General features: G+C 33.0%; 1 protein-coding gene across 2 annotated transcripts in view; it reads right to left on the bottom strand.

Annotated features, from left to right (window-relative positions):
• LOC126854192 (laminin subunit alpha-1) overlaps positions 1-12,380 on the bottom strand; it is a 189,155-nt gene that overhangs the window by 58,108 nt on the left and 118,667 nt on the right. The window contains exon 1 of one of the 2 annotated variants that reach the window (XM_050600642.1): positions 7,600-10,076. The exons of the other annotated variant lie outside the window; for it this stretch is intronic. Coding sequence (XP_050456599.1) covers positions 7,600-9,103 — 1,504 coding nt within the window. The 5' untranslated portion in view covers positions 9,104-10,076. Of the gene's footprint in view, positions 1-7,599; positions 10,077-12,380 lie in introns of those variants that run through there. 2 annotated transcript variants of the gene reach the window in all.

Raw genomic sequence — 12,380 nt, 5'->3', positions numbered from 1 at the left:
CAGGTTGCATCTCGCCCTCGTCCTCTCTCTTCCTCATCTCGTCGCACGATTCTCGATATATGCGATTTGAGTTCCTCTTTCAAAATCTTCTTTCTTCCCCCCCCTTCCACCACCTCTATTAATGGTAATCTTGATGGAATAATTTTTTTCAAAATGGTTGATTATTAATATCGATAATCTCATCTCTTTGATTTATATCGATTATTTTTATAATTTTATTTTTCATTATTTTAATCTTAAATTAATAAAATAAATTTAATTAATTAATTAATAAAATAAATAAATTGATAAAATAAATAAATTAAATTAAATTAATTAATTAATTAATTAAATAATTTCTTTAAAATCATTAAAAAATCAAAAAAAAAATTTCTCCATTTGAATATGAATTTAATCCATTATCAGAATCACGAATATCATTTAGAATTCAATTCTTTATAATTAAATTAATTTTTTATTTTTAAATTATTTTATTAATTCCTTTTGAATTTTTAATTCCCTTTAAATCCCTTTAATTTATAAATTTCTTTAATTTATTAATTCCTTTTAATTTATGATTTTTTTTAAAAATAAATTTATAATATTCTCATCTTTTCTATTTTTAATTATTTTAATTATTGATTTAATAATTAAATATTTAGAAAAATCAATTAATTAAAAAATTCATATGTTATATTAAAATTATATTTAAGGATTTTCAGAATCACTCATGTACATAGTGTACTCGAAGCGTGGAGCGATTGTTAATTAAATTCGATGGAATATCACAATCGATATCGTAATCGTGATTATCAACACAACGTCGCGCCTTAAATGTGCTCGACTTAAATTCAATGACGCTGATCTTAATTCGCTTTATGCCTACCTCATGCTCGGCACGAAGGGCCTAGAGAATGTTACAATAAGTTAGAAACGAATCGAGAATTTACGAGCAGCGATGGGCAGATCTTGATACGGTAATAAACGATTAATCCGAGGTAGATGCGGTTTATTACCTTACTACCGGAATACCGAGTTTAAAATATTCAAATATTAATCATTTCGGCATTTTTCTATAAAATTTGCATCTCATTCTTAGAATTTTGATACAATTCATAGAGACTTCTCGCTTTTTATATAAGAATTTAAAGGGCTTCTATTTATGTATCATAAAATGGTGAATAGTTTTTAAAAAGATTTAAAAAAACTATTAACGAAATTGTAAATATGTAATAAATATATTTTAAATATGTAATAATTAAATATAAAATATATACTTTAAATATATATTTTAAATATATAATAAATATATTTTAAATATATATTTTAAATATATTTATTAAATATATTTTTTATAACAAATATATTTTAAATAAATAATAAATATATTTTAAAAGAAGCTGATCTCTGATTGCTTGAAGTATCAAAATTTATCTTCAATTAAAAATTGAGATTGAAGGTAAAAAAAAAAAAATTTCGATTCAGGTAACTAAAATCATATGTGAAGCTAACTCGACGATGCGAATACCTTCACCAACACAATGTTGCCATTGTTCACACGCTTCTTCCTCAAGTACGCGTATATAAACCCGAAGCGCGCACTCTATAAAGCGCCCGTGCTCGAAAAATTTTATCTCCACTAGAAAGAAGACTCATAGCCATATCGTGTGCGCGAGTCGTTTCGCTCAAAAAGGCAATCTCGCTTAGACGAAGGATCGCATCGCGAGGGATCATCGCGGGAATAAGATGCGTCTTTTCTAGACCTTTGATCCGCGTGCGTGCTCGCTCGCGAGCTCTTTAGGTAAACCCGCGCGCGATGAGAGTTACGGCGCGACGAAAATAAGAGCAAATATATAACGGGGCGAGCGATATAACTACTCGACGAGGAGTCGAAGGGGATTGTTGCTGCGCGTTATATCACCGTTGTAAATTACTCTTATCGCGAGCGTTGGATGTTCTGACGACCGGCCGAAAAGGGAACCGCCGGATTGAAACGTGTCTTGTGTTTCCTTTATCGTGATTTTATGATAGCCCGTGAGAAAAAAAAATTCTGCTCGATGTGCTTGATATCTCTAGATGGAAAGGAAATGACGAGAGAGATGAAATTTGGTAAAGAAATATAAATCTCTTGATATAAAAAAAAAAAAAATAATTGTATTTAAGAAAAGTATGTAATTAAATATTATTTACAATGTATTTTTTTCAAGCAATTATTTGTTTTTTTCTTTTTTTTTTACATTAATCGACTCATCTCATTATTCTATACATAAAATATTACGATTAGAAAAGTATTACGATAATTTATCGAAAATTAAATATCTTATGAGATGTTTTATTTTTTATATCAAAATATGTCAGATTAAGATCAGATAAAATAACTCGAAGAAATACTTTATTATAGTTATTTTAAAAAGGTCTCAAGAAGGGTTATAAAAATATCCAAAAAAAAATATGAGATATTTATTAAAAAAGATAAAGTTGACCTTGAAATAACCTTCTGGACTTTGATCCAAGGTCAAATAAAGGTCACTATCAGATGACCCTTTCAATGCCAAATAATTTTGGCACATTTTTCTTTAAAATACATTGTTCAAGAGATATTTGAAGTCATTTAAAATGGGACAGCCTATATATGTATACAGGGTGTTCCAAGTCAATTTAATAAAACTTCAGAATCTTATAAGAAATTGAATTTGAAACAAAAATGTTCCTATAAACATAAATCCGGAACGTTTCGTTAGAAAGTTATAATTAATAAACTTAGAAAAATGTATTTTCACGTATTTTCGATGACTTTTAAAAATAATTTCAAAACTCTTCATTCATTAAAAAAAAAAAGTATAATAAAATAAATCTGACAGTCCTAATTAAACCACAAACTAAATTATCTTATAATTTCACATAATTTTGACAAGGCATTCAAAAGAAAATAAATTCAAAAGAATGAAAAAACCAGAAATTTAAAAAACGATCTTTCGAAGATCTTTGTGAAAACATAAAAATACATAAAAATAAATAAAAAACATAAATATACTCTTACTAAATTTTCATCATAATTAATTACAAAAAATTTATTAGCTATAACTCTTTAACGAAGCGTTTCCGGACCTATGTTTACAGGAACTTTTTTGTTCCAAATTCAATTTCCTAGAAGATCCTCAAGTTTCATTGACCTTACCTGAAATATCCTATACATATTGAAATACAATTTTACGTTAAATTTGCACGTATGATAATTGCCTAGTTTTGCACTCGGAAAGATGCAGCGTAACTACCGTTAATTAAATATAATCCCCGTGACGAAAGAGCTTAGAAGCGAGAGAACGCCTTCGCGATTGTCGTATTAAAATCGTCTTATATTTTTGTTCGAAGGCGAACGAGAGTCGTTAGCACATTGCGAGTGACAGTAATCTGTTCGAGCGACGCTGATATGTTACTACAAGCTTAATATTCCCGTGACGTTACGTAATCATTCTTACGAGACTCTAACGGACTTTTATAGCATGAGAAAATATTCTCACTATTTCTATCGAAAGATTTAAACACAGATACTTTCATAAATTATAATTATATAAGATCATATTAATATTTAAAAATTAAGATGCGGATTAAAGTGGGATTCTTGTGCCTATAATATATTATTAAGCGTAACATTACTTTAAATACACGCTCGACGCATATAAGAAGCGCGATTAAATTCTTTTACTTATAATCGAGAAAAAAAGTTTCGATTCGGTGTGTCGATAAAGCGCGCGTAAAGATAAAAGTGCGCATTTATAACGCTTCTCAAAGGCCGAGGTGCGCTTTTGCGCCCACCCTGACGCACTTTTCCACGCACGATTATCAATCTTCACGCACATACACACCCTACATTCGCTAGCAGACCGACTGCGAGCAAAATCGCTAATCTAAGGTGGACGACAGAGCGAAATTGAAATTTCATGCCGCGATGAAAATTTTCGCCATTATCCTTGAACGCATAACAGCGCGACAAAGTCTTCCTCTATCCCAGAATTGGCTTACGATGCAGCGATTAATGCGAAGTAAAATAGAATTAATGAATTCATCATCAATCTGTTGATAAGCGTGTCAAAATTTTTTATCCTCCTATTTTTTATCGATCAACGCATTATTCATTGTTTCGAAATTTAATCTCCAAAGTTAGAGAAAATTCTAATTTTCGCGGAATAAAACGCTGTCTCTTAAATGCCCCAGAAATTTATAAAAAAATTTTTTCTAATAAAAAAAACGTGTTTTTTTTTCATTATTTTTAAAATATAATATTTTTTTTTTCTTGACATAATAAAAAAAAAGTTGTTATATTTTTAATTCATTTTTTTTTTTCAAAAGTAATTTTAATGAGACTTTAATTATATCAAATTATATCAATCTCGATATGATTTGGATAATTTTCAATTAGACGCATAATAAAAATTTTTAATAATTAAAAACATTAATATATAGCCAATTGCAAGCTACATTTAAAATAATAATAATTAATTCAAATTTATCATCTAAAAATAATAAAAATAATTGAAATAATTAAAATAATAAAAATCAATTTAAAGTAATCAAAATATAAAGATATTAAATATTAAAAAAAAAAAAAAAATTTTTGAAAAGACAAGGCTTGCTTTTTCATAAAAAAATCGCTTTATATGAGAAAAATCATCTTGTTTTTTTCTATTTACATATTAAACCACATCGTTTATTACAAGCGTATTAAAAATTCATAAATACGTGTATTTAATGACTCCGAGTGTGTTAAAATCGCGAGGAAAAATCACCGCGCCGTGAAATATTCGCGATCGTCCGCGGAATCCGACCGGGAAATTTAATGGATATTGAACGAGCCGGGGGCGGGGAGAGGATGACGGTGATTAAAACGCGCGCGGGCCGCGCGATCCGGCGCGCGTCAACGCCGAGATCTACGCCCAGGCCACCCTGAAAGCGTGCAGTTTCCACGAGCGATTATAGGATCCTCGCGGCGGCGCGAGGAGAGCAACGGAGGCCGGTTTAAGCACCGTCGTTTTTTGCGGCGTCGGGATGCTCCGCACTCCGGAGTGCACTCGTAACTTTGTAAACGATGCCGGTGTCGGCGGCTTCATGTGCCTTCCGTATTAAAATTGATTAATCTCACACGCTCGTTTAATCGAGCTTGATTGCTGAACGTCACCGCGCGGATGTTTATTCATGTTTATTATGTTTATTCATGAAATCAACTAGTTTGTACATTTTAGAATTTTTTAAATGCAGAAATATATGTATGGACAAAATAAAAAAATATTAGAAAAAAATATTAGATAAATAATAGAAAATAATAAAAAAATATTAAAAATAAAATAATAATATAAAAAATATTAGAAAAAAATTCATTTAAATATAACAAAATAAATTAAATATAAATAAATATAAAAAAATTAATTTAAATATAAATTTGACTCGCAAACGTCCCAGTATTTCCGCAATTTTCCTCAATATTTTTTTCTCAAAATATTATCAAATATTATCAAGAGCTGCGAATCGCAATTTTGAATTTCTCATAGGACTGTTAAAACGTGAAACAGAAATATGCACGTGTAGGACGCACAGGTATGTCAGCAGGTATACTCCAACAGGTATGGAAGTGTCTCTCCACGTGATTAAATATTTGCGGTATTTATCAGTGTAAATGTTAACACACGAAACGTTAGTGTAGGCTCTAAAAATGCCTTTCTTATGAGATACCACCCTCGATTAGGTAAGTTTCTAAACAAATAAAACCCTCTTTCAAGCTCGAGAACCTTCCTATCATCGTTGCACATTTTCTACGTGTAGGCAAATCTTGACTCCAAATCATATGGGCAAATGTCAGATCGCGAGAGTATTTTTTTTTTTTCAAATTTCATGTTCATCAATAAACATTTTAATCACATTTACCATCAGGAGTAGAGAACGAAATATTTCGCGATACTTTGTACGAGTATCGCCCCATCCTTCTCGATCTATCCTTCTTCTAAGGTTGATTACGATTTATCGCGTCGCTGTTTATTCCGCGCGAAACTTCGAGCGATGCACGGTTAATGAGCCACATCCGTGCTCTTCGAGTTCCTCTCCTCGTCGAAGGTCGAGGGTCGAGCGTCTGATCGACGCGAGATGGTAACAGCTAAGGAGGAAACCGCGCTCGGCGACGGAAATTGTAACCGCTAATTAATGTGGTTGCCAACAGACTGGCGTTGTAAATTACATATGACTGAATAATTCAGAAGAATTGTAACGTTTCTTTTATGTATCTTCCATATTTCGCGTCTCATCGTTCTCTCGATCGATCGATCTCGGTTCGATCCTGTTAACTTCGACGCGAAATCGAGCGTCAGCGCCGGATGACGAATCAGGGGCGTGGAAACGCTTAACGATATTGCATTACGACGATGCAAATGATTAATGCACTCTACCGGGAAATTAGTCAGAGAATCTCTATATGCGGCGCGTTCTCGGTCATGAATGATTAACTATTACGATTTTTCTTCGGAAAAAAAGTCAGCTGATTCATCTCCTTTAAAATATCGATTAAATCACAAGGCAGAAAATCGATAATTTTTTTATGATAATTAATATTGTAAATGAGAGTCAAGATGCTTTTACAGGATGTCTATCCAAAGCTTGTATAAAAATTCTCTGAAAATTCCTTGATTTTTCAGGTAATTCCTTCAAAATTTCAGGTAAAATTAGAGAATTTTTAGATAGAATTTTTTTAAATAATTTTTTTGTGTACGTTTTCTAATATTTTTCATTCACAAAGGAAAAATAAATCATTTAAATTTTAAAAATTAAATTTAAAAATATTCAAAAACGAATGACTGACTTTTGTAAAGATAAGCATTTTTTATTTGCATAATATCACTTTCTATTATTAATTAAGAATTACAATAAAATATGTGTATTCAGTATTTTTTGCTATGACAATAAAAATATATGAAAGAGAAAGAAATATATTTCTAATATATTTAAAACAATTAATTCATTGGTCAATCAGATTGCAATGTAAGAACAAAATAATCAAAGAAAAAATTTTTTAGAAAATTCCTCAAATTCAAAAAAAAAAAAAAAATTCTATGAGAATTCTCAGATTTTTCAGATAAAAACGGAATTCTATGAAAATTCCATGATTTTTCAGGTAAAAACAAAATTCTATGAAAATTCCATGATTTTTCAGGTAAAAATAAAATTCCATGAAAATTCCCTGATTTTTCAGGTAAAAATAAAATTTCATGAGAATTCCCTGATTTTTCAGGTAAAAATAAAATTCCATGAGAATTCCCTGATTTTTTAGGTAAAAATAAAATTTCATGAGAATTCCCTGATTTTTCAGGTAAAAATAAATTCCATGAGAATTCCCTGATTTTTCAGGTAAAAATAAAATTCCATGAGAATTCTCTGATTTTTCAGGTAAAAATAAAATTCCATGAGAATTCCCTGATTTTTCAGGTAAAAATAAATTCCATAAAAATTCCCTGATTTTTCAGGTAAAAATAAAATTCCTGAGAATTCCTAGATTCTTTCAGGGAATATAAACCCTGTTTCAACAGAAACATTAAACAATCGAAGCAATCGCGACTCTTTAGCGAAGTATTTACTCACCGTACTTGAGCCCTCGCCAAGTATTGGCCGGTTTATGATATTTGTATTTAGGAAGTAGGATTCTGGGCGGCGGTCGCGGCTGCGAAGGACACGGCTTGTAGACAACCATACATCGTACACAGTTCCGGCTCGTGGGCGGCGTCGCCGGATACGCCGGCTGAATGTGCACATAGGCCATCGGGGTAACCGATTGAGCGGAATAATAATTCGCGTGTCGTTTTCGGCGATGGCTCATCACCGTCTCGTGTGGATCCGCTTTCTGAATCGCGATCGATCCCGTGTTGTCACTCTTTCTCCCGTTTGCCTGAGCGTCCTCTCGTCGATCGAGCGATCGTGTTATTTTCTTTGTAAAATCGCTGCGCGTGATTTTGCGTTTGTTTCGCGCAAGAATCGGTCGATATTGCGGAATGACAGCTCCGGTGTCGACTCTTCGATCCTGACTCGCCAGCACGAAATTATTCGCGACCATCAGGTCCTTCGAGTCCTCGCCGCGTGTCACTTTGCCCCTTTTATTATCCGATGGTATGATGGAATCCAGAATTTGAAAGGCACTTGCGTTGCCCGAAGATCCTTCGTTATCACTTTCATCTCGAGATTCACTATCGACACTGCTATTTAAGTCCTCGAAGAGAGCATCCTGCGATCTACCTTCTTTATTAATCGTAAGATCAATTTCATGAACGTCGCTCTTGTCATTATTTCCGACATTCTCGACCTCGAATTCTCTGAGAGTTCCTTCGCGACTCGTCTCGTGTCTTCTTCTTCTCGCAGAATCCCGTTCTTCCGGCAGATCTTTACGATCCTCGATCGCCTCCGCGAAAGATTCAGCTCGTTCGCGATTCCCGTGAAAAAAAAGGAGCTGGTCCTCCTGCATTCCTTCAGCAAATCGTGTACTCCTCTTATCTCCTCCTTGCAAGGATTCTAGGATCGATGCTCGTCCTTTGGACGAATTTTTTTCGATTTTATCACGTTGTCTTTTATCAATAATCGAGCGAGAAAATTCTTTAAAAATTCCATCTTCGTTATCTGTGCCTGGATCTTGATCGAGAGATCTATATCGATCACTAGATGGAGCGTTGATACTCGTCTCTCGCGATCTAAGATCATCGAGTGACGATCTCGAATCATCCGCCTTCGATCCTGTCTCTTCCACTTCGGATCTATCGTTACTTGACGTCAGAGAAGTCACGGTGTCAATCGCTCGATCATCACGCGATCCTTTCCACCCCATGAGCCTTCTCTTCGGTTCAGCTTCGATCTGCCACCAGATCGACCAGACCCAAACGTCATCGACATCCCTCGATAAGTAACTCACACTTTCCTTCGATCGCTCGAGACTGGACGGATCGTCGTTTTCTGATCCGTCAATTCGAATCGATCTCGCGTCGCCACTGCCTTTCGTCCGAATCGTTGACTCGCTCCACCATCGCAGGCCTGATAACAGAAGGATCCCTGCTCCGAGGGCCAGCACGCCCCGGGCCCAGATTGATCTTCCGGGGTACATTTCTACCCCATAGTCAGAAAGAAGATCGTCTCGTCCCGCAGGACACCTGTCATGTCGATCGCATACCTCTTTGAATAATTCCTTGAGAAAATGCTTTGTTCCTTGATAGATGGTGACTATTTTTTTTTTTTTAAAGGATTTTCAAAGAGAATTTTTTAATACTTTTTATTCCAGTCAACGATTAGGAAATTTCAACTGATACGATGTTTATGAGATTTGACAGTATTTATGATTTTTGACAGAATTTGACAGTTTTTATGATTCCTGAATATTTTTGTGTGAAACCGATAGTAAGAAGGTAACTTTTTGTCTGGTGATTTTCTTTTAAAAATTATAAAGGGTTTTGAATCACATATGATATATTACAGTTTTCGTTTTGGATAAAAAATAAATTCACGATGAAATCCAGTTGCAACGATAGTGGATAGTAAATTATTTTCAGGCTACAACAATTCTTGAGCAAACTGTCCGAGTTTGCTGTTCGACTTTAGAGAAAGTCGGCGACAAGCTCGCGAAACATTCGATGAATCACTCACACCATCGACAGGCACTCATTCTTGCCAATATAATTCTTCCGGTGTCCCCAAAAAAATCTCCCACATTTCTCCCTCAATACATCACCTTCATCGTATTCTCTCTCCTATCCTCGAGCTCGAAGGCAAACGTTCATTCAATCTAAAATTCCATCTAAGATTTACAAACAATTTTCGAATCTAAAGAAATCAAACACCATAATCCACTAAATGTAATTTGTCCAACAATAACTACACAGGAAAAAAAATGAAGAAATTTCGGAGAAATTACGAAGAAATCATTCAAGAAGCTCTTCAGATTGTCAGAGATTCTTTGATAAAATCCTGATTTTTCTCAGAAGCTGCTGTTCGATTTTTGATTTCTCTCTCAAAAAAAAAAAAGAGCGGAGAACCGAGCGTGCACGTGGACCGCGATGAGGTGAACGTGTACCGGCTTGGAGCGCGGCTCGCGAGACACTGACTTGATACCATTGCCATTAGCTGGCTGTGGTTCTCTCTCTCCACACTCCTCTCCGCTGCCTCTTCTTCTTCTTCTTCTTCTTCTTGTACGCCGGCATTCATGTCCACCTCCTCCTCTTCGGGAGGAAGCTGAATCTCTCTGTTTACTATGCCGCGCACGTGGGTGTGCGGACAATCGGTTCGGAGCATCCGATACCGGACGAGCAATTCTCATCGCATTCTTCAGTCTTTTGATATGGACGTATCTATCGGTGACGTTGCGATTTCGCGTTGTTCAACGCCTCTTCGATGACGTACAATTCCATGCGCGGAGCGTCAAGGAGAATCGCTCGCGGGCTCTTCCATCTTTTCGAGAGTTAATTTTGTGTAATTTTTCGATGGATGATGTATGTGTCAAAACAGTAAACAAAAGCATGAAAATTTCGTAGACTCTTCTAGTTTTTTTTCTGAATATCTGCGCAAAACCTGAGCGCAATTCTCTTAACGATTTGCAAATTATTTAAGATTAAAATTAGTATTGATTTTTATGAAAAATTCTATTCTAGCACTTATTGAAAAATTTGACAAGAAAAGAACATTGTCGACAAAATAAAAATTCTCACATATATTAAGAAAAACTAAGTATTTGTGTAAAACTTAATTTAGATCCATTTATTAAAAATTATTTATTAAAAATTGTAGAAAAATATTATCTCTCTCTTTCTCTCTTCCTTTCTCACAAATTGCTCGTTGTTTTTTTTTTTTCGTTTTTTGCAGTTAATTTCAAGAGGTATTCATGATCAAAAGTTTGTTACAAATTAAGAAAAATATGAATTACAATTATTTTCTTTCACGAAAATATTAAAAACATTATTTTTCTGACACTTTTAATTCTTTTTATAATTCAAATTTATTTATTTAATTTGTCGAAAAACATAAACATAAAATATAAACATAAGAAATATATATATATATATTTTTTTTTAATTTCAACAGTTTTTTGCTACTCTTGTATAGCAAACGTCTTTAATATAAATTATTCAATACATTAAGCATTGTTCGGAAAGTTTTGCACGAAACTGGCGAGTGCAAACTAGCGATAAGGATTCTTTTTTTTTTTTTTTCAACGTACATCAGTGTCGTATACGTTATCTAGACCCACATCGATAAGAATATCTCGCTATATTTATCTCCCGCTTTCTTTGCCGCTCGATTATTATTCGCATAATTCAAAAAAAATTGCAAGTCATCGATTTTTTAGAACAACCACAAATGTTACGCATGATTTAAATAAGAAAGATCGTCGCGTTCGTTTCTACAAGGAAGATGACAATGTAGGCATTGTCATCTGAGAAGACAATACGATTTCGAAGAAACACCATGATGTAGAGGCGAAAGAAAAAAATAAAATGTCAAATTGCCGACGTTGCCGTCGGAAAATATGAGTGCCGAAAATTTACAATCCACTTGACATGTATACTTTCGCGGGATTCAAAAGACACTCTTAAGATCAAGTTAACAAGTGTGTCGGAGAGAGAAATAAAAATATTCGAGACGCACACTTTCGCGCTCGATGACCCATAAAGATCGCCTATGTTTCAATCGCACGTCATTTCCCGCGTTATGCAATTTCGCCACGCTCGTAGGCTTGAGAAACCTGACGTCTATTAGCGTTACCCTTTTAGCGACCAGCAGCAGACAGTAGTCGAAGACATCGCCCTAAGGAGCGTTGTCCTTTTAAATCTTCTATCTCTTTTTATCGAGTAAACCTTGGAATATATTCGCACTTTACTTACTTTGAGCAGAGTGGAAAAATAATTTGATAAAAATTAGAATCGTGTCAATTTTTTATAAAAATTCAATAAGAATTTCGATTAATAATAAAAGATTAATAATAAAACGATTAATAATATACAAAATATAATAAAAATAATAAAAATAAAATAATAAAAACAAAATAATATAATAAAATAATTAATAAAAACAATTAATAAAAAACAAAATAATATAATAATAAAATAATAAAACAATTAATAATAAAATAATATAATAAAACAATTAATAATAAAACGATTAATAATAAAAACAAAATAATATAATAAAATAATTAATAATAAAACAATTAATAAAAAAAACAAAATAATAAAATGATAAACAATTAATAATAAAAAATAAAATAATATAATAAAACAATTAATAATAAAACGATTAATAATAAAAGACAAAATAATATAATAATAAAATAATAAAACAATAATTAATAAAAAATAAAATAATATAATAAAACGATTAACAATAAAAGACAA

This window comes from Cataglyphis hispanica, chromosome 13 (genome assembly GCF_021464435.1).
Source record: "Cataglyphis hispanica isolate Lineage 1 chromosome 13, ULB_Chis1_1.0, whole genome shotgun sequence".
Lineage (NCBI taxonomy): Eukaryota > Metazoa > Arthropoda > Insecta > Hymenoptera > Formicidae > Cataglyphis > Cataglyphis hispanica.
This window is presented reverse-complemented; position numbering and strand designations above follow the sequence as displayed.